At 34.5% G+C, this 25,452-nt stretch overlaps 1 protein-coding gene across 1 annotated transcript in view; it reads left to right on the top strand.

The window, feature by feature from the left end:
• The window catches only part of LOC124357917 (lysosomal alpha-mannosidase-like), a 109,824-nt gene that overhangs the window by 39,751 nt on the left and 44,621 nt on the right, over positions 1–25,452 (top strand). The window contains exon 2 of the mRNA XM_046810034.1: positions 23,423–23,525. Coding sequence (XP_046665990.1) covers positions 23,423–23,525 — 103 coding nt within the window. The remainder of the gene's footprint in view (positions 1–23,422; positions 23,526–25,452) is intronic.

Consider the following 25,452-nt stretch of genomic DNA (forward strand, 5'->3'; position numbering starts at 1 on the left):
GAAATAGTACAAAATTATTATTAATTGTGTTTTACATATACTTACTTACGCAATTGACTTATTTTTTTCTCACATTAACTTATTGGCTCGATGTTGCTGTTGGCAATTCTGTCAAAAATTTTAATGCCGGATCATAGAAACCTATCTTCGTCGATATGGTCTGGGAACGGGAGATACATTTGTGTAAAAGATTCCGTAACCCTATCGATTCCTATTCTTCTCGTTTTTTGTTAGAAAAGTTTGACTATCTACTGGATCGTCACACATATAACCTTACAGTAACTCGAATTAGTTCTTAAACCCTCGATAAAATGTTATTTTCTTGCATTGAGATTTCCTGCACTGTAGCTATAAGTGAAACTGAAAGAATATATACCTATTTGGGTTGACCAAGAATTGGGAAGGACATCAGAAAAATCAGCTAAGGGCCTATACATAGGAAGCAAAAGCTAAGGGCGGAAGAATCTGACATGATATTACGTTCGTGTCTTTTACATGCAGGTTTGACGTGACCCAAACCTCAGCGTGATTTAAAAGATATAGGTTTCAATTTAATTAAACAGAAAGAACTTAACAAACATTGTTTTATAGAAATTCTTAAAGGATCTTCTCATAGAAAAAGCTGGAATCGTGCAATTCGAGCGCAAAGAAAACCACAAGCTTCCGCATTTAGGACTGCTTAGCTTCTGAAACCTTGAATGTAAAACACTCTGCTTTCTTTACATTCTCCGGTTACCTCTTTCATCTCGAACTTGAAAGCAAAGAAGATTTATAAATAGCACGTTTTTTATAAATGGTAATTCCTTTTTAAACCGCATTATATCTGTATTACAACATCCGACTATCTCCAACTGTTTGCAATTTTTCTTTAACGAAACTGCAGCTTTTATGATCTGAAATATGAGTAATGAAAAAACAGCTGGTATTTATACAGTCCGTTACTGTTCTAGAACGATAGAAATATGTAGTCATATTTTTAATTAAGAGTTTGCAATTTTTCTTTCATGAAACAGCAGCATTTGTGATATAAAATATGAGTAATGGAAAACAGCTGGTTGTTTTTACAGCCCATTACTGTCCTGGATCGACAGAAATGTGTAACCATATTTTTAATTAAAAGTTTAAATCAACATTCAATGATCTTCAAGTGGTTGCAATTTTTCTTTAACGAAAACTGCAGCTTTTATGATCTGAAATATGAGTAATGAAAAAAAAAAAACAGCTGGTGTTTATACAGTGCATTGCTGCCCTAGATTGAATAAAATATGTAATAATATTTTTAATTAAAAGTTTAAATCAACGATCTTCAAGATTTGCAGCAATTTTTTCTTTATGAAACAGCAGCTTTTATCGTATAACATATGAGAAATCCTAGAAACAGTTTAATGTTTATACAGGCCCATTACTGCCCTAAGTCGATAGACATATGTAATATTTTTATGTATAATTGAGACCACTGTATGAAAATCAATGGTTTTTATGAGTTTACCTAGGTAAATTAAATTGTATATAAACATGCATATCGAAATTAAATTACAATAATGTTGTCAATAACTGACAGTAGAATTAATATAACAAAATAAATCCTTTAGCATATTATACTACTAACTACTTTACAAATTACTTTGCGTGATTCGCTAAATCAGTTTCTTTATCCATGAACACTACTAATCAATAAAGATATGGCAGATGATTTTCCTGGGTTGGTAATGTATTTACAGCGGAGTAAACATTAAATATAATTTATAAGTTTGAGTGCAATTCGCGATGAAGGCAAGTTGACAACATCCCATTAGTAGGAGTGGCCGCAAAACGCGGTTGAGAGAGACCAATTTTACAAGAGTGCAGTAATTAGCGAAGTTACAAAACTGAGCAACTTTCCGCCCACAGACTCGCCCTCTTCGTGGTACATTCGCTACACGCACGCACCTGCATTATACTTACTTGACACCATTCACTATGTTCTCCATCTTTCAAATGATTTAAAAAAAAATCATTAACACTACGTTTCGAAAATCTGCAATCTGATCTCTTCCTCAGGTGAATAACCATAATTTTCTTTTATATTAGTACTCGTATGGGTGCATTATTATTAATTCCAATTTCTCAGACAGCCTTGTATAATAACATTCACTGTTTCCGCATATCGATTGTGAAGAGCTGTCCACGATATCAGAATTATTGACAAGCGCGATCGCTTTGGGGCTGAAGTTAGGCGCGTTTCTGCTGCGGTCTCGGCGGGAGTGACGGTTGGTGATTCTTGTGGTCACACTTGGGGTACCTGCATGTAAGCTGAGTGATTTGAGAATGTAATAATTCTATTACTTGATTATTGTATTAAAGATTTTGTTGTTATAGTTCAATCAATATACTAAATTTTTAATGTATAAATGTAAATTTCTATGTTGTATCGTAATTTATTATTAAACGTAATTTGGTTTTACATGCCAGTTACGATATTGTAATAGGAATGATTTTATTTGTGTTTAGAGGTTAAATGGAAGAGATGATTTTTTAGTTCTAACTTCTCCTCTACAAATAAAGACACTTTACATTTTCATTTAACCCAACACATAACTTCAATCTAGGTAAAATAAACAAATCATACCAGAGGGCTGTGACAGGCATTTCAGGAATCACAACAACCATGTACACTAACTCTAAAACATGCACTTAATGAAAACAAAATTCAACGCTAATTATTAAAACTGAACTACAAGATATAGGTCACAATACGTCTGCACTCACCAACCAACCACATAGAACTCACCAGAGGGCTGATAGTAAATGGCGATCCTCACGGTAGAAACAAGATAGCGGCAAAGAAAGAGAACTTGTACTGATGTAAAAGCAGCATTGTATTGTATACTAAATACTCGTATAATATAATAGTTATATGTATATAATACACTGTATTGTATATGTTACATTCTCCTTCATGTGTGACAGGGTTTTGAAGTAGTACAAAATTGGATTTTGGTTTTATGCGAAAATATCCGTTTTGGAAGCTCAATTATAAACGTTGGAGATGGGCAACGTTCATCCTACGTATAAAAAGTTTGTTCGTTTTTGGATACGGTTTTTTTATGTCTGTAATATGTTTTATTTGTACATCTCTTATACGTTCCAAGCGTTTTTAACTTATTATTATGTTTATTAGGTGCTTAAAATGACAAACTGTGTAAATTTCAGACAATTAGATAAATAGACTGAAATATCCCCACCCCCCCCCCCCCCCACCCCCCCCCCCCCCCACCCCCCCCCCCCCCCACCCCCCCCCCCCCCCACCCCCCCCCCCCCCCACCCCCCCCCCCCCCAATAATTCATCACTGAGACATTAAATCAATGTGAATCAAGTTAAATAACCACTGAGGAACGGCAGTACTAAGCTTCAGATAATTCCTCACTGAGATATTAAATCAATGTGCTAAGTTGAATAACCTCTGAGGAATGACAGTACTAAGCTTCAGATAATTCATCACTGAGACATTAAATCAATGTGATCAAGTTAAATAACCACTGAGGAACGGCAGTACTAAGCTACAGTTAATTCATCACTAACACATTAAATCAATATGCTCAAGTTGAATAACCACTGAGTTACAACAAACCTAAGCTGCAGGCAATTCATCACTGAGACATTAAATCAATGTGATCAAGTTGAATAACCACTGAGGAACGACAATACTAAGGTACAGGTAATTCATCACTAACACATTAAATCAATATCCTCGAGTTGAATAACCACTGAGGAACGGCAGTACTAAGCTACAGGTAATTCATCACTGAGACATTAAATCAATGTGATCAAGTTGAATAACCACTGAGGAACGACAATACTAAGCTACAGGTAATTCATCACTAACACATTAAATCAATATCCTCGAGTTGAATAACCACTAAGGAACGGCAGTACTAAGCATCAGATAATTCCTCACTGAGATATTAAAATCAATGTGCTAAGTTGAATAACCTCTGAGGAATGTCAGTACTAAGCTTCAGATAAATTCATCACTAACACATTCAATCAACATGCTCTAGTTGAATAACCACTGAGTTACAACAAACCTAAGCTGCAGGCAATTCATTACAAACAATATGCAAAAGTTGAATAACCACTGAGGAATAACAGTGCTAAGCTTCAGATAATTTCATCAATGGAGACATTAAATCAATATGCTTAAGTTGAATAACCACTGAGAAACGACAGTCCTAAGCTGCAGGTAATTCATAACTGAAACATCACATTAATGTGCATAAGTTGAATAACCACTGAGCAACGACAGTCCTAAAGCTGCAGGTAAATTCATCACTGAAACATTACATTAATATGCTTAAGTTGAATAACCACTGAGGAACGACAGTTCCTAGCTGCAGGTAATTAATCACTGAAACATCACATTAATATGCTTAAGTTGAATAACCAGTGAGGAACGACACACCTAAGCTGCAGGTAATTCATCACTGAAACATCACATTAATATGCTTAAGTTGTGAATAACCAGTGAGGAACGACACACCTAAGCTGCAGGGTAATTCATCACTGAAACATCACATTAATATGCTTAAGTTGAATAACGAGTGAGGAACGACACACCTAAGCTGCAGGTAATTCATCACTAACACATTAAAATCAATATCCTCGAGTTGAATAACCAGTGAGGAACGACACACCTAAGCTGCAGGTAATTCATCACTGAAACATCACATTAATGTGCATAAGTTGAATAAACCACTGAGCAACGACAGTTCCTAGCTGCAGGTAATTAATCACTGAAACATCACATTAATATGCTTAAGTTGAATAACCACTGAGGGAACGACAGTTCCTAGCTGCAGGTAATTAATCACTTGAAACATCACATTAATATGCTTAAGTTGAATAACCACTGAGGAACGGCAGTACTAAGCTTCAGATAATTCCTCACTGAGATATTAAATCAATGTGCTAAAGTTGAATAACCCTCTGAGGAACGACAGTTCCTAGCTGCAGGTAATTAATCACTGAAACATCACATTAATATGCTTAAAGTTGAATAACCACTGAGGAACGACAGTTTCCCTAGCTGCAGGTAATTAATCACTGAAACATCACATTAATATGCTTAAGTTGAATAACCACTGAGGAACGGCAGTACTAAGCTTCAGATAATTCCTCACTTGAGAATATTAAATCAATGTGCATAAGTTGAATAACCACTGAGGAACGACAGTTCCTAGCTGCAGGTAATTAATCACTGAAACATCACATTAATAATGCTTTAAGTTTGAATAAACCACTGAGGAACGACAGTTCCTAGCTGCAGGTAAATTAATCACTTGAAACATCACACATTAATATGCTTAAGTTGAATAACCACTGAGGAACGGCAGTACTAAGCTTCAGATAATTCCTCACTGAGATATTAAATCAATGTGCATAAGTTGAATAACCACTGAGGAACGACAGTTCCTAGCTGCAGGTAATTAATCACTGAAACATCACATTAATATGCTTAAGTTGAATAACCACTGAGGAACGACAGTTTCCTAGCTGCAGGTAATTAATCACTGAAACATCACATTAATATGCTTAAGTTGAATAACCACTGAGGAACGGCAGTACTAAGCTTCAGATAATTCCTCACTGAGATATTAAATCAATGTGCATAAGTTGAATAACCACTGAGGAACGACAGTTCCTAGCTGCAGGTAATTAATCACTGAAACATCACATTAATATGCTTAAGTTGAATAACCACTGAGGAACGACAGTTCCTAGCTGCAGGTAATTAATCACTGAAACATCACATTAATATGCTTAAGTTGAATAACCACTGAGGAACGGCAGTACTAAGCTTCAGATAATTCCTCACTGAGATATTAAATCAATGTGCCTAAGTTGAATAACCTCTGAGGAACGACAGTTTCCTAGCTGCAGGTAATTAATCACTGAAACATCACATTAATATGCTTAAGTTGAATAACCACTGAGGAACGACAGTTCCTAGCTGCAGGTAATTAATCACTGAAACATCACATTAATATGCTTAAGTTGAATAACCACTGAGGAACGGCAGTACTAAGCTTCAGATAATTCCTCACTGAGATATTAAATCAATGTGCATAAGTTGAATAACCACTGAGGAACGACAGTTCCTAGCTGCAGGTAATTAATCACTGAAACATCACATTAATATGCTTAAGTTGAATAACCACTGAGGAACGACAGTTCCTAGCTGCAGGTAATTAATCACTGAAACATCACATTAATATGCTTAAGTTGAATAACCACTGAGGAACGGCGAGCAGTACTAAGCTTCAGATAATTCCTCACTGAGATATTAAATCAATGTGCTAAGTTGAATAACCTCTGAGGAATGACAGTACTAAGCTTCAGATAATTCATCACTGAGACATTAAATCAATGTGATCAAGTTAAATAACCACTGAGAAACGACAGTACTAAGCTACAGTTAATTCATCACTAACACATTAAATCAATATGCTCAAGTTGAATAACCACTGAGTTACAACAAACCTAAGCTGCAGGCAATTCATCACTGAGACATTAAATCAATGTGATCAAGTTGAATAACCACTGAGGAACGACAATACTAAGGTACAGGTAATTCATCACTAACACATTAAATCAATATCCTCGAGTTGAATAACCACTGAGGAACGGCAGTACTAAGCTACAGGTAATTCATCACTGAGACATTAAATCAATGTGATCAAGTTGAATAACCACTGAGGAACGACAATACTAAGCTACAGGTAATTCATCACTAACACATTAAATCAATATCCTCGAGTTGAATAACCACTAAGGAACGGCAGTACTAAGCATCAGATAATTCCTCACTGAGATATTAAATCAATGTGCTCAAGTTGAATAACCTCTGAGGAATGTCAGTACTAAGCTTCAGATAATTCATCACTAACACATTCAATCAACATGCTCTAGTTGAATAACCACTGAGTTACAACAAACCTAAGCTGCAGGCAATTCATTACAACAATATGCAAAAGTTGAATAACCACTGAGGAATAACAGTGCTAAGCTTCAGATAATTCATCAATGAGACATTAAATCAATATGCTTAAGTTGAATAACCACTGAGAAACGACAGTCCTAAGCTGCAGGTAATTCATAACTGAAACATCACATTAATGTGCATAAGTTGAATAACCACTGAGCAACGACAGTCCTAAGCTGCAGGTAATTCATCACTGAAACATTACATTAATATGCTTAAGTTGAATAACCACTGAGGAACGACAGTTCCTAGCTGCAGGTAATTAATCACTGAAACATCACATTAATATGCTTAAGTTGAATAACGAGTGAGGAACGACACACCTAAGCTGCAGGTAATTCATCACTGAAACATCACATTAATATGCTTAAGTTGAATAACCAGTGAGGAACGACACACCTAAGCTGCAGGTAATTCATCACTGAAACATCACATTAATATGCTTAAGTTGAATAACCAGTGAGGAACGACACACCTAAGCTGCAGGTAATTCATCACTGAAACATCACATTAATATGCTTAAGTTGAATAACGAGTGAGGAACGACACACCTAAGCTGCAGGTAATTCATCACTAACACATTAAATCAATATCCTCGAGTTGAATAACCACTGAGGAACGACACACCTAAGCTGCAGGTAATTCATCACTGAAACATCACATTAATGTGCATAAGTTGAATAACCACTGAGGAACGACACACCTAAGCTACAGGTAATTCATCACTGAGACATTAAATCAATGTGATCAAGTTGAATAACCACTGAGGAACGACAATACTAAGCTACAGGTAATTCATCACTAACACATTAAATCAATATCCTCGAGTTGAATAACCACTAAGGAACGGCAGTACTAAGCATCAGATAATTCCTCACTGAGATATTAAATCAATGTGCTAAGTTGAATAACCTCTGAGGAATGTCAGTACTAAGCTTCAGATAATTCATCACTAACACATTCAATCAACATGCTCTAGTTGAATAACCACTGAGTTACAACAAACCTAAGCTGCAGGCAATTCATTACAACAATATGCAAAAGTTGAATAACCACAGGAATAACAGTGCTAAGCTTCAGATAATTCATCAATGAGACATTAAATCAATATGCTTAAGTTGAATAACCACTGAGGAACGACAGTCCTAAGCTGCAGGTAATTCATAACTGAAACATCACATTAATGTGCATAAGTTGAATAACCACTGAGCAACGACAGTCCTAAGCTGCAGGTAATTCATCACTGAAACATCACATTAATATGCTTAAGTTGAATAACCACTGAGGAACGACAGTTCCTAGCTGCAGGTAATTAATCACTGAAACATCACATTAATATGCTTAAGTTGAATAACCACTGAGGAACGACAGACCTAAGCTGCAGGTAATTCATCACTGAAACATCACATTAATGTGCATAAGTTGAATAACCACTGAGGCATGACAGACCTAAGCTGCAGGTAATTAAACTATGAGACATGACATCAATGTGTTAAATATATGCAGATATCCACCCAAATCAAGTAAGATAAATATCAGTTTACACTTATAAATACTAAAAATTGCATTATTAGTTGGAAGCGATAAGAAAAAGTATGAGAATTTAAGGTCACAACATTTTATAGCTAAGTGGAGAACTATGTCTTACAGTTTGTTTGGTGCTGCTCCTGTGGCGGAAGTCAGGAACTAACAGTGGCGTCCATTCAATATCTCTCAACATTCTAGATGATTGTTTTGAACGAGGAAAAGTAAGGCAGTAAATCTACACTTATCAAGAACAGTTTTTATTTTTTACACTAAGAAAGGCTATCTGTTCGGTTAATTATTAACGAAATATAGTAATCATTGAAGACAGTTTTATTAATTTAAAAATTATTAATTTGCATCCCACGTAAAAGTTTGTACTGCTGTTACACTCTTATTTCTTGTTACATTATTTCTTAATGCATAACACTGAATACTAGCCAGATAATTACTTATTTCTTGAACTATAAGTGGATCTTACAGTATTAACAATGAATCCAGTTCATTTACTGTTTTTAAAATAAATTAAATTGTAGTTATATCAAATTTTATTCCATTACAACAGTTCAAATTTTAACCACCTTTTCCCTTGCTAATGGTGTGTTTTACATTACAGAATTCTGACTGGTTATGTTTGTGTGTTCCTACTGAATCTTACCGGTCTACTCACCAATACTACCTATCTAGCCAATCACTAGCCTACCAAAACTGTCTACCTACCAAATCAACGTGTCTAACCAAACGTATCTGCCCATACGCCCTACGTTTACAAACTACCTCTTACATAAAATATACACCGTCTCAAACGACCTTTCTACCTACATTTCCAAATGATATACTACCTAAAATATAAGGCATAAAAAACCTCCCGACCGATCAAAACTACTAACAAATCCAATTTACATGCCTACCAAATCTACCTATCTATCTAAACTACTAATTGACCTCACCCAGCCTAAAAAATGTATGGAATTAAAACTTCCTTGACATTTTTTACATTATAATAAGCCATAGGAATAACTTTTGAGGAATAGAAACTCCCTAATGCATTCTGAATTAATGACTTTCGGTGCAAATGGATCACCGACTTGGCGGCCAAGCGTTTAGATCGTAATTATTATCGCATTCTTAGTCAGTTTTTGTAAGAGACTTACATCGATTAATTTCCTTAATTCCCAGGTAATTACTGGTTTCTTAAATGCCATTTCCACCGCTACCGGATGATCCGACTTCCAAGTTACAAGTAAATTTCACCGGTTCTTGCCTTCATAGTACTAGTGATATGTAACAGAAATACATACTATGTGAAGTAGCGCTCCTTAATAGTCATGTCGATGGAAAGGGTATTGGAACTCTTTTAACATTTTTAAAGTAATTACCTCTTGAACGTACCATCTCTTGAGACAAAACGCTTCATTCTTGATGTTTTGTTTCTTCGTCTCGTCACATCAGAGATTAATTGTCAAGATCTTCTTCTGAGGATCAACTTCAAGGTTTCACTTAAAATCAGATCTCGAGACCTCTTTGCAAGAACAGCAACAAACTACTTCAGCAACAGTGCTATCCTCTGCATTTAGTGACACGTTAATACCATCCCCGCTGACCTGGACTCTTAGTGATATCTGCTTTCAAACTCAATCTGTAACAACACCCATGAAATAGTTTATACTGATGCTGTCACTCTTATATATTGTTGTTATATAAAACTAAGTTATATTTATTTGCTATTTATATAAATTCAAGTTTTTATTTATTGATTCCTGATATTGACAGTTTAAACCAATAATTAGTAATCCTAATTTCTGTAAAAGGAAATTAAACGAGGCACCGAACATTACATTGAAGGATCAACCTAAATCAACCGATAGTGAAAATTATGCCAATTTGATTACAAACATTAAAGGACATTGGTGGGTATTTTAGTTTAAAGGACAAACTAAAATGGAAGAGTAAACATTTACAAAGGATAAAGAATTAAAATAGATCAATAAAGAATTACAATATGGGTTAAAGAAGTTCATCTAGATTTCATGAGCGCACGTATTGCTCACAGAGTAGAAACACAACGTGTTTATTGTGAGTTCAGACTTCTAGTTTGTTTATTTCAACTTATAATAATTAATGTTAGTTTCATTATAACATGATGCATAGATAGTGTTCACGAAGTTGACACACAACACGTGTGGTGTAATTGCAAACTTCTGCCTTATATAGTTCCATGTATAATAATTAATATTATATTCATTATAATACGATGCAGAGATCGTGTTCACGGAAATGATACACAACTTGTTTGTTGTGATTGCAAACTTCTGCCTTATATAGTTCCGTGTATAATAATTAATATTATATTCATTATAATACGATGCAGAGATCGTGTTCACGGAAATGATACACAACTTGTTTGTTGTGATTGCAAACTTCTCTGCCTTATATAGTTCCGTGTATAATAATTAATATTATATTCATTATAATACGATGCAGAGATCGTGTTCACGGAGATGATACACAACTTGTTTGTTGTGATTGCAAACTTCTGCCTTATATAGTTCCGTGTATAATAATTAATATTATATTCATTATAATACGATGCAGAGATCGTGTTCACGGAGATGATACACAACTTGTTTGTTGTGATTGCAAACTTCTGCCTTCTACAGTTAAGTTTGTAATAGCTAATATTAGTTATAATTAATTATAAAATTATGCAAATATATTGTTCACGGAGTAGACACACAACGTGTTTGCTGTGATTGCCTGCCTTCTATGGTTCAGTATATGATAATTAATGTTAGTTTCATTATAACATGACACAGAGATATTGTTCACTGATATGATACACAACACGTTTGTTGTGATTGCCTGCCTTCTATGGTTCAGTATATGATAATTAATGTTAGTTTCATTATAACATGACACAGAGATATTGTTCACTGATATGATACACAACACGTTTGTTGTGATTGCCTGCCTTCTATGGTTCAGTATATGATAATTAATGTTAGTTTCATTATAACATGACACAGAGATATTGTTCACTGATATGATACACAACACGTTTGTTGTGATTGCCTGCCTTCTATGGTTCAGTATATGATAATTAATGTTAGTTTCATGACAAAATGTTGCAGAGATGGTATTCGCGGCTTTGACAGACAACATATTTGTTGCGATTTCCGATTTATGCTTGTCACAACGCATTTGCATGATTGGTTTACTGTTGCCTAATTGTAGTTACGTGTTAGGTTGGTTATAGACCTGAAGAAGAGATCAAATTGTAGGTCTCGAAACTTATTGTTTTGTTTCTTGTTTCATCTAACAGCGGTGAAATTAAGATATATAACAACTGTCGATATATAACCAGACAAATTTTACAGAATACCTTCATCACCTCAAACAAAGTTTACACTGTACAAATACTTGAAATGGAAAATTGTTCTGGATGGCCCAAGATTAATTTTGTCTCACTATTATTACTGTTAACCAAAATCTTTTAAATATACTCAAAAATAAGGTTTTAAAAATTTGCCACTGTCTTATTACAGAGATTGTACAAACAAGAGTTTTTATTAGGTGTTATACGTGCAGAGATATAACGTCCAGGTTGTTATATCTAGAGATATAACAGTGAATTAATAATAACACTGTTCACAATTATTAGTTTGCTCCGGGACAAACGGGCAACAAAGTAAATTGAAAACAAACATAGTTATTTTATTAAAATAAATTTAGTTTTGGGGCACAAATACGTTAATGTAATATGTTAGTCGAGAAGGGAAAGGGTCCAATCGAGTAACCTACGTTGAATTCACATAAAAGAAAAACAATATTGCAGCAATTTTGATGCGAAACCCCTTTATGTTTTGTATTGTAAGAGAGCCAGTGAGTTCACTGGAGTGAAGCAAGATCAGCAGAACTGTAGATATTATCTAGTCGGAACCTAGCCAATTCCGACTAGACTAGATATCACTGTTATGACACAATAAGTAATAACAGATCCCTTTAATTTTATCTGTTATGCAATGTTAAATATTTTGAGATGGGTTAGAAGCAAGTCAGACTTCAGGACAGCGTGGGAAGAGTGCATATGGTCCCACTCCATTTTATAACCTTCCACTTTATTACCCCTTCCTCTCGTATATAGGAGTTCACCGTTAATGCCTTCAAAACTCTGCTGTAAAAGTTTTATTGTATTATGACGTGTAATTCTACACCAAAGACAGACCTCTGTATTCCTCCCCCCCTTTCATGCCTCCCCCTCCCCCCTTCACTCATCCTTAAACTCAAATGTGCATTCAAATATATCCGCACATACACGCAACTATGTGTAAAGTACTCACCTTGCTTAACACACGTTAATTCAGAGCAGTCAATTCTGTTACATTGTATGGAACATGCGTTTAAAAATATTGTACCCATTGAAATTTTTCATTCTCCCCCAAACCACAAAATGGTAGCAATATTGAAATTATATATTCTTTAGCAGAAATTGAGAGGGAAATGAATCTTGATCCAGACGTTTTACAATGCTGGTTATCTCAAAATTACATGACATTTAATAACGATAAAACTAAAATTATAAATTTTAATCTTCATGGAGATAGTCGTTTTAAAAATAAAATTTTATATTTGTTTATTTTATATTTAGTATTGTATTTGCGACTTATAACCTAAGCCTAGGTATAAACCATCTTTTCGATTGCTATAAGATTCATCCACTCATACAATTGTACGTCTGCAATGTATTATAAGTTATTTCTTAAGAAGTCAGGGCTGCAATTTACAGTAATGAATATAAATCTAAACTAAGAAATACCGAAAACGTTAATGTACCTAGACCAATAAGTACTGATTTAAAACCCTTTAATTACTTAGCACTTTATCTATTCAATAAAAATCCGTTGAAAATCAGATGGTGTAAAACTGTTCATATTTTTTGTAAACTAATTAGAAGTTTCTTATTTTCTAAGGGCAGTGTAGAAAATTTCTTGAATGATTAATTAGTAAACAAACAAGGTATGAAATCTTTTACACTTGCTTGCAATGTATTCTTATTGTATTTTTTTTTTTTATTCTGATTGTATTCATTATTTTATGACACTCTGTTTGTCTTTTCCATTAAAACCCACCTACTTCCACCAAGGGATACAAAGCAGAAAATGAAAAACTCTGTTTGTAGTCCTAGTGGCCAAACGAAATGATGAGTAATGCAATATAAATTTCAACAATGTTTGGGCGTTTTTCTTATGTTTTTTGTTTTGTTTTCATAATAAAATTGTTTTATAAGTGTTTTACAGTTTAAGCCTATTTCCAAATTTTTTTGAATTTATATTGCCCCTCCACACAGACTTGGCCTTGGAGGTTCACCTTTATTTTCTCTTCAAGTTTTTATATGTGTTTTTGAATCATTGTAACATTAGTATATTCGGCTGCATTATACTGGTCAGACTTGGCATTTAGACTAAGTTAAGTTTGTACTATCGGAATTGTTATGTAACTCTTGTAATGCTTGATTGAAAAATAAATAAATAAATATTATTATTATTATATAACAAAATAATCCAATTTAATTTTCCTCCCGCAACAAGAACATGAGAATTAAGAGTTTATTTTCCAGTTCAAAAATGTTTGTTGGCCACGGAATAGTATCAAAGACCTAAGGAAGAAACCCCGTTTTAAAGCCAGTTGCCACATCAAAGGCCTTTGCACTAGACAGCGTTCTTTATGTAGCACCATCCTCTTGCACATCTGCTTATGAATATTGATGTGAATGCAGGGAATGTGTTCACACTTTCAGCTATGTGTTCACACTGCAAAGGCTATCACGCTGTAGTGATCAATGGACTGCACATGGTAAATTATAAAGATGATTGCACGTTTTACATTCTGTTTGTTCAGTATAATGTTGCACTATAAGGAAGGTGAACTGGAGCTAAATTATAAAGATGATTGCACGTTTTACATTCTGTTTGTTCAGTATAATGTTGCACTATAAGGAAGGTGAACTGGAGCTAAATTATAAAGATGATTGCACGTTTTACATTCTGTTTGTTCAGTATAATGTTGCACTATAAGGAAGGTGAACTGGAGCTAAATTATAAAGATGATTGCACGTTTTACATTCTGTTTGTTCAGTATAATGTTGCACTATAAGGAAGGTGAACTGGAGCTAAATTATAAAGATGATTGCACGTTTTACGTTCTGTTTGTTCAGTATAATGTTGCACTATAAGGAAGGTGAACTGGAGCTAAATTATAAAGATGATTGCACGTTTTTACATTCTGTTTGTTCAGTATAATGTTGCACTATAAGGAAGGTGAACTGGAGCTAAATTATAAAGATGATTGCACGTTTTACATTCTGTTTGTTCAGTATAATGTTGCACTATAAGGAAGGTGAACTGGAGCTAAATTATAAAGATGATTGCACGTTTTACATTCTGTTTGTTCAGTATAATGTTGCACTATAAGGAAGGTGAACTGGAGCTAAATTATAAAGATGATTGCACGTTTTACATTCTGTTTGTTCAGTATAATGTTGCACTATAAGGAAGGTGAACTGGAGCTAAATTATAAAGATGATTGCACGTTTTTACATTCTGTTTGTTCAGTATAATGTTGCACTATAAGGAAGGTGAACTGGAGCTAAATTATAAAGATGATTGCACGTTTTACATTCTGTTTGTTCAGTATAATGTTGCACTATAAGGAAGGTGAACTGGAGCTAAATTATAAAGATGATTGCACGTTTTACATTCTGTTTGTTCAGTATAATGTTGCACTATAAGGAAGGTGAACGGGAGCTAAATTATAAAGATGATTGCACGTTTTACATTCTGTTTGTTCAGTATAATGTTGCACTGTAAGGAAGTTGAACTGGAGCTAAATTATAAAGATGATTGCACGTTTTACATTCTGTGTGTTCAGTATAATGTTGCACTATAAGGAAGGTGAACGGGAGCTAAACTCATATTTGTAATATAATATTTTATTATACATATCAAAATCTCAGGAAACGAATTACAAGGGCTTGCCGTAACTTTAACAACAAAATTTTGTATTACATAAATACGAAACAATTGTAGAAAATGGTAAAACGTTTGTGTCATCAAATTACTACTAAACTATAAATTATAACGAAATATGTTAATAAACCTTCTTTCTACTAGGAAAGGTGTGGAACAATTTGACACTTAGGATGTGATTAGGGATTTATAGTGACGTAGATAAAGCCCGGAAACTTTCAAAATGAAGGTTCAAAGGTTCGAAGGAGGAAGGGGGTGAGGGATTTGGGGAAATATTCCTTTTGCAGGGTTCTGACAAAAAAAAAAACCATCATTTGCTAGCGGCAGTTGCTAGATACCGTAGATGAGATTGTAGTAGCCATTGTCAACATCAACTCCAGTCCGTGCTAACCTATCAAAGACACTTCCAGTTCCCAAGTATTATAATTATTAGTAAGTATAGGATTATCATAATCATACAAATTGACCCTAACACACAGTTTAAGTTGTTTTACACACTTTCAATCACAGGCAGAGTTAGATTGCTTACAGTGTATTTAAGAGAAAAATGTGAGGTAACACTCTGAATTTAATAGTTACTGTAAAGTTTCAGTAAATAATTGTGTAATTTTACTTATTTGTGAGGTAAACTTCCTATAAAATAACTGCCGTAAATAAAACTCTTCAACATAACAATCCACTTTAAGACATTTTGTACACTTTCAATCACAAGCAGGGCCAGATTACTAATAGTGTATTTAACATAAAGCTATAAAATAAGAATTTATGTGACGTAAAAAAAAATTTTTGAATTAAATACTTATTGTGATAATTCAGTAAATAATTGTGTAATTTTACTTATTTGTCAGGTAAACTTCCTATAAAATAACTGCCGTAAATAAAACTCTTCAACATAACAATCCACTTTAAGACATTTTGTACACTTTCAATCACAAGCAGGGCCAGATTACTAATAGTGTATTTAACATAAAGCTATAAAATAAGAATTTATGTGACGTAACAAAAAAATTTTTGAATTAAATACTTATTGTGATAATTCAGTAAATAATTGTGTAATTTTACTTATTTGTCAGGTAAACTTCCTATAAAATAACTGCCGTAAATAAAACTCTTCAACATAACAATCCACTTTAAGACATTTTGTACACTTTCAATCACAAGCAGGGCCAGATTACTAATAGTGTATTTAACATAAAGCTATAAAATAAGAATTTATGTGACGTAACAAAAAATTTTTGAATTAAATACTTATTGTGATAATTCAGTAAATAATTGTGTAATTTTACTTATTTGTCAGGTAAACTTCCTATAAAATAACTGCCGTAAATAAAACTCTTCAACATAACAATCCACTTTAAGACATTTTGTACACTTTCAATCACAAGCAGGGCCAGATTACTAATTGTGTAATTTTATTAGTTGTCAGGTAAAGTTTATCAAATGATTCCCGTAAATAAGAAGAATTTTAGTTCAAAATTTCTAATCAAACTTGAATTACCTTATCTTTAGAAACACTGCTTGTAAAGTATGTGTAAAGAAGTACTGTGGTTACTTTAAACACCATAAATACAAACGAAAGCTTTATAAAACCTAGACAGTTTAATAAATTCCGTTACTTATAAATAGGACAGTCAAAATTGAGCGATTCTTGCGTGGGTATAAACTATCTTCCAGCATTTCTAGTGGAGAGGTCAATAAATTACTCTTCAGTTGTGTGGGCGAGAGGAAAACAACAACACAAAAATAACGTTTCCGACGAGCCTGCAGAAAATGTACACCTCTGGAGCGCATCCATATTAACATGCCATGTACCTGTCCCCGACAGGGATAACTCACAAATTATCCCCTTTCCACGACGAGACCTTTGGTAAGCGCTACTTTCAGGATAGTATATCTGTTATATCACTACTGCTGTTGACGGCTAGAGTCGGTGATTTTTACTTGAGATTGGAAGTCAAACCGTCCTGTAGTGATGGAAAAGGCCAATGTAAAAAGAGTTAAGTTGATTCCATTCAGTTTTTTTGTAGCGAATGACTAATAATTCGATAATTATTACGTATCAAACTATTGGCATGATTCGTTGCACCATTTTTCTTTATTTATAATTCATTAGAGAGTCTGTACTCCCCAAGACACTATTTCCTTTCAAAAACATAATAAACGTTAAACATTGTTATTGGAACAAGGGAGTTCCAATAAAGTAAGTATGTGTAGATACGTAGATTTTGTAGTAGGTAAATTGGTCTGCAAGTAGTTTTGATAGGTACGGAGGTTTTTATATACGTAGTTTACTAAGTATATGATTTGTATATGTTAATAGAAATGTAGTTTGGGTTCGTGAATATTCTATGTGGCAGTTAGTTTGTAAACGTATGGAGTATGAGCAGATACGTTTGGGTGGAAAAGTTGATTTGGTAGGTAGATAGTTTGGTAGGCCAGGGATTTGCTAGATAGGTAGTATTGGTGAGGAAGTCGGTAAGATTCAGTAGGTTAAGACACAAACATAATCAATGTCAGAATTCTGTACAGTAAAACACCAGTTGTAAGGGGAAAGTGGTTACAATTTGGATTGTTGTAATAGAATCAATTACATATAGCTAAATAAAAATTGATTTATAGGAATTAGAACGTATTAAGTAGGCCTATATATGCATACTGTAGTAAAATATAGTATTGATTATACGTTATTTACTTTGTAATTCAAAATAATTCAAATATGACTCTAAATGTATTTTAAAACTGCACTGATTTCATCACTAATACTATAAGACCCACTTAAAGGTTAAGAAATAACTACCTGGCTAATATTCAGTGTAATGCATTAAGAACAAAAAATATAGCAGTTAGTTACATAATAATAATTTTCCTGAAGCATAAAAATTTATAATTATTCTCAAATTAATAAAGACGTCTTGAAAGATTACTATATTTCGTTAATAAGTAACTGAACACATAGCCTTTCTTAGTCTTACAAAATAAAAACAGTTCTTAATAAGTGTAGAATTACTGCCCTACATTTCCTCGTTCAAAACAATCCTCTAGAATTGTAGAGAGATATTGAATGGACGCCACTGTTAGTTCCTGACTTCTGCCACAGGAGCAGCACCAAACAAACTGCAAGACACAGTTCTCCACTTAGCTATAAGATGCTGTCAGCTTATCTCATACTTTTTGTTATCGCTTTCAACTGATATTGTAATTTCTTAAAAGTCTGAACTGTTATCTCGATTCCTTGGAACTGATATGATTTCAGAATGGATTTGCAATTTAGAAGAAATATCTTTAAATACCTTTGCTATGGGATGATAATTTTGTAATTTACTTTTTACCTATTCAATTTTCTGAAAGCCATTTAACGTATGAATGGGACGTAATCGCAAGTGACTGCCCCATTGTAAATTCCGACCCAAGCCAGTTACATTTTACAGCTAATAAATATGAAAAAATATCATAGTAAAATTCAGTACGGAACCTGATTTTGTAGTGCGGACTTTTTGAAAATAAATCCCCTTTTTTCCGAGAAGACATAACAGAGATTATGCCCTAAATCCTTCCTCATGGATCTCGACGAGGCGGCCCCTACCCCCAACCTTACCCATCCAGGACATCCTGTCACTCCGGAAGCAGCGCAAAGGTCCTTTTAGGATTAAGCGCAGTTTCTATACTTCTTGTCCTAAGAGAACAAAACAACCGGTATAATACGACTTATAAAACCAAATTGTTCTTACATACATTTCAAAATATTATAAGGATGAAGAATATGGCATGATTTTACGTTACAAACTCAAGCTTCTTTGTCGTTGTTTTTCATCATTTTTAGAACAGAAAAGGAGCAAAACGGGACAATTGCTACATTCATTCCAGTGTATTACCCAAAAACTTGTTACCTTATTATTAACATTAAAATATTATCTTGGAAAAAGCAAACACTGATCTTGTTTAAAGAAATATCTTTTCACTTCTAAATCTTGCTTTTCATTCTTACCACCAGGTAATAAATATTATCTTGTACAGTTTCGCAAGAGTTTCCATTTCCTGTCAATGTTCCAAGCCATTGACACCACTAACCACCGCATTGTCAGAAAACCTCGAAGTTCTTTGACCCAGAATGGTAATAGCGCGATTTGCAAAACAAACTAACAACATAACCTAACAAATACTGGCCTCGCGGAGACAAACAACATTAACGAGTAGGAAAAATGGCAGAAAACAGACAGCTCGCAAAAATTAGTTTTGGGACAAAAACAACGCTTTGTTGAATATGCAATGAGAGACAATTTAGTAATTCATATTTCAAATAGAAGTTATATAAGTAGTACAATGTTTAATATTTTTCAGAATAATAACACTAACACCGTAATGTTTATCAATGTCAAAAAAACAAAATTATAAATGTATTAACACTGTTATTTTTTATAAACATATTTACCAAGTATGGTAATCGTTTTGAAGCACTAAATGTTAAAATTGTGTATTAGTTATTTCATATCAATTAAAATTGAAATTATATTCTTTTTATGAGGAAACAGTGATCGTATAACTGGTTTTAAACTATGTAAAAATTTTAAATATGTCATAAATTTGTTTTAAAATACTTTACAAAAATGCAAATTTATATCAGTAATGCATAACAAATGTTGCTATCTTTGAAATTATTGACATTTATTGCCGTTAAAAATTGTTAATTTCTTTTGTCATTACATAACCTGTTAACAATTAGGATATTATATTGACTTATAGTTGACAGTTAGATGTTAAATATTTCGGAAATGTCGAAATCAGTAAATACTTCGGTATTAGTGGGATTGTATACTTCGGTATAGGTGGGATTGTATACTTCGGTATAAGTGGGATTGTATAATTCGGTATTGGTAGGATTGTATACTTCGGTATAGGTGGGATTGTATACTTCGGTATAGGTGTGATTGTATACTTCGGTATAGGTGTGATTGTATACTTTGGTATAGGTGGGATTGTATACTTCGGTATAGGTGGGATTGTATACTTCGGTGTAGGTGGGATTGTATAATTCGGAATAGGTGGGATTGTATACTTCGGTATAGGTGGGATTGTATACTTCGGTATAGGTGGGATTGTATACTTCGGTATAGGTGGGATTGTATACTTCGGTATTAGTGTTATTGTATACTTTGGTATAGGTGGGATTGTATACTTCGGTATAGGTGGGATTGTATAATTCGGTATTGGTAGGATTGTATACTTCGGTATAGGTGGGATTGTATACTTCGGTATAGATGTGATTGTATACTTCGGTATAGGTGGGATTGTATAATTCGGTATTGGTGGGATTGTATAATTCGGAATAGGTGGTATTGTATATTTCGGTATAGGTGTGATTGTATACTTCGGTATAGGTGGGATTGTATAATTCGGTATTGGTGGGATTGTATAATTCGGAATAGGTGTGTATTGTATATTTCGGTATAGGTGGGATTGTATAATTCGGTATTGGTGGGATTGTAAACATCAGTATTGGTAGAATTGTATACTTCTGTATAGGCGGGATTGTTTACTTCGGTATAGGTGGGATTGTATAATTCGGTATTAGTGGGATTGTAAACATCAGTATTGGTAGAATTGTATACTTCTGTATAGGTGGTATTGTATATTTCGGTATAGGTGTGATTGTATACTTCGGTATAGGTGGGATTGTATAATTCGGTATTGGTGGGATTGTATAATTCGGTGTTAGTGGGATTATATAATTTGGTATTGGTGGGATTGTATAATTCGGTATTGGTGGGATTGTAAACATTAGTATTGGTAGAATTGTATACTTCTGTATAGGCGGGATTGTTTACTTCGGTATAGGTGGTATTGTATATTTCGGTATAGGTGGGATTGTATACTTCGGTATAGGTGGGATTGTATAATTCGGTATTGGTGGGATTGTATAATTCGGAATAGGTGGTATTGTATATTTCGGTATAGGTGGGATTGTATAATTCGGTATAGGTGGGATTGTATAATTCGGTGTTAGTGGGATTATATAATTTGGTATTGGTGGGATTGTATAATTCGGTATTGGTGGGATTGTAAACATCAGTATTGGTAGAATTGTATACTTCTGTATAGGCGGGATTGTTTACTTCGGTATAGGTGGGATTGTATAATTCGGTATTGGTGGGATTGTATAATTCGGTATTGGTGGGATTGTAAACATCAGTATTGGTAGAATTGTATACTTCTGTATAGGCGGGATTGTTTACTTCGGTATAGGTGGGATTGTATAATTCGGTATTGGTGGGATTGTATAATTCGGAATAGGTGGGATTGTATACTTCGGTATAGGTGGGATTGTATAATTCGGTATTGGTGGGATTGTATAATTCGGAATAGGTGGTATTGTATATTTCGGTATAGGTGGGATTGTATAATTCGGTATTGGTGGGATTGTATAATTCGTTGTTAGTGGGATTATATAATTTGGTATTGGTGGGATTGTATAATTCGGTATTGGTGGGATTGTAAACATCAGTATTGGTAGAATTGTATACTTCTGTATAGGCGGGATTGTTTACTTCGGTATAGGTGGGATTGTATAATTCGGTATTGGTGGGATTGTATAATTCGGTATTGGTGGGATTGTATAATTCGGTGTTAGTGGGATTATATAATTTGGTATTGGTGGGATTGTATAATTTCGGTATTGGTGGGATTGTAAACATTCGGTATTGGTAGAATTGTATACTTCGGTGTATAGGCGGGATTGTTTACTTCGGTATTAGGTGGTATTGTATAATTTCGGTATAGGTGGGATTGTATAATTCGGTATAGGTGGGATTGTATAATTCGGTGTTAGTGGGATTATATAATTTGGTATTGGTGGGATTGTATAATTCGGTATTGGTGGGATTGTAAACATTAGTATTGGTAGAATTGTATACTTCTGTATAGGCGGGATTGTTTACTTCGGTATAGGCGGGATTGTATAATTCGGTATTGGTGGGATTGTATAATTCGGTATTGGTGGGATTGTAAACATCAGTATTGGTAGAATTGTATACTTCTGTATAGGCGGGATTGTTTACTTCGGTATAGGTGGGATTGTATAATTCGGTATTAGTGGGATTGTAAACATCAGTATTGGTAGGATTGTATACTTCGGTATAGGTGGGATTGTAAACATCAGTATTGGTGGGATTGTATACTTCGGTTTAGGTGGGATTGTATACTTCGATATTGGTGGGATTGTATACTCCCATCCCCCATGTTATTAAGTATACATTTCTATGTGTGTAAACTCTGTGTAACACATTAATCTAAACATAAGTTGGTAACACTGGAGTAAACTATACGTTTCTTTTCAAGGTTGCCACCCCGTGGGGAATCAAGTTCAAACTCAACGTGAACTTGATCCCTCACACCCACGATGACGTCGGTTGGCTGAAGACCGTAGATCAGTACTAGTATGTGTCTAAACTCCTAGTAAATTAAGCAAAACATGGTTGGCAACATTGGTGTAAACTGTATGTATATTTTCAGGGTTGCCACCACCCCGTGTACCCGGGCAAACTGAACGTGCACTTGATCCCTCACACCCACGATGACGTCGGTTGGCTGAAGACCGTAGATCAGTACTACTATGTGTCTAAACTCCTAGTAAATTAAGCAAAACATGGTTGGCAACATTGGTGTAAACTGTATGTATATTTTCAGGGTTGCCACCCCGTGTACCCGGGCAAACTGAACGTGCACTTGATCCCCCACACCCACGATGACGTCGGTTGGCTGAAGACCGTAGATCAGTACTACTATGTGTCTAAACTCCTAGTAAATTAAGCAAAACATGGTTGGCAACATTGGTGTAAACTGTATGTATATTTTCAGGGTTGCCACCCCGTGTACCCGGGCAAACTGAACGTGCACTTGATCCCTCACACCCACGATGACGTCGGTTGGCTGAAGACCGTAGATCAGTACTACTATGGAAGTATGTATGATCTACCTAACATTACATACAATACATAATTTATTGAATGTGAAATAAAAAACACAGATAAATTAAATTAGAAGTAATCCATAATTGTAAACACAAGTTAAACAAGGCATCCTTATAAATTATATTTCCTTTATATTTATTACTATATATTATTATTAAAATTATTATATATTATTATTAAAATTAATATATATTATTATTAAAATTGTTATATATTATTATTAAAGTTATTATACATATTACATATACAATTATATTTTAAACCGGAGTGAAAAGATTGAAACACGACAATTTTATATCGATCTATAGTGATTATCGAATCTTATAGGAGCAATCTGCTCTATGAATTACTCAAACATTACACACAATGAGTAATCTAAAGTAAACAAATCATGCAGAAATACAGAGACGAACGTACATTGTAGGAACTATACTAAATGAAAAACCAAACTTTCTATATTCAGAGGGTACAGTTGAATTTAGCCCAGTTATTGCCATTTTGTTTCTGCCATTATGTTAGTTTTGTATTTTTTAACTGTCGTATCTCAAATTGCATCATTTTTCAGTAATATCAAAGTACTTGAAGCACATATGTTTTTATACCTAATGATACAGTTGTATAATTAATAATTGGTTGGTTAAATTCCGGTATATACCTCCAAATCTTATACTTTTTTCTATATAGGCAATTCAAAATCCAAAAATAAAAAAAAAAATTAATGAAAAGCAAGGAAAAGAATATTTATCATTGTTTGAATAACATGAGAAAATACATTTAGTTTTCTAAGATCTTATTGCGGGCTGCAGCAGCAGTACAAGAGAATCATACTTGGAGATAGCGAATACCACGTAACGCAATAACATTCTAAGGGGTTTACTAACAAATATCTGCAAGATAAATCAAATATAAATAAATTTGCTTAGACATATTCTATATAAACAAGTTTCAGTTCCAAGCCCGAGTGGCCATTAAAGCCTATACTAGCTACGAGACAGCGAAATGTCTTGGTACGTCATGTATCGTCGCGGAATAGGGGAGAATGCTGCCAAGACCATTCAAACTGGACGTGACCTTCCCGCGTCGTGTAACCCCCCCCCAGTTGATTACATGTACAACATTCCATCAGAATTCAACGGAACGGGAAATTATGTGACCTATCAACAGCGTGTCAGTGGGACATGACGTGACGTTTCTGCTCCGTGTAAACAGTAAGCACTTCGTTACATTTCTGCTTCATGTAGCCAGTAAGCTCTCTGTTACATTACGTGACGTGACATTTCAGCCACGTGTAACCAGTGAACACTCCGTGTCATGACGTGACATTTCTGCTTCATGCAGCCAGTAAGCTCTCCGTTACATGACGTGACATGACATTTCAGCCACGTGTAAACAGTAAGCACTACGTTACATGACGTGACATTTCTGCTTCATGTAGCCAGTAAGCTCTCTGTTACATTACGTGACGTGACATTTCAGCCACGTGTAACCAGTAAGCACTCCGTGTCATGACGTGACATTTCTGCTTCATGTAGCCAATAAGCCCTCCGTTACATGACGTGACGTGACATTTCATCTCCATGTAGCCAGTAACCAAGCTGTTATATGACGTGACGTGACATTTCATCTCCATGTAGCCAGTAACCACTCTGTTACATGACGTGACGTGACATTTAGGCTCCGAGTAGCCAGTAACCACTCTGTTACATGACGTGACGTGACATTTCAGCCACGTGTAACCAGTAAGCACTCCGTGTCATGACGTGACATTTCTGCTTCATGTAGCCAGTAAGCACTCCGATACATGACGTTATGTGACATTTCAGCCACGTGTAACCAGTAAGCACTCCGTGTCATGACGTGACATTTGTGCTTCATGTACCCAGTAAGCTCTCCGATACATAACGTTACGTGACATTT

The sequence above is a fragment of the Homalodisca vitripennis genome, chromosome 3 (assembly GCF_021130785.1).
Source record: "Homalodisca vitripennis isolate AUS2020 chromosome 3, UT_GWSS_2.1, whole genome shotgun sequence".
In the NCBI taxonomy this organism is placed as follows: domain Eukaryota; kingdom Metazoa; phylum Arthropoda; class Insecta; order Hemiptera; family Cicadellidae; genus Homalodisca; species Homalodisca vitripennis.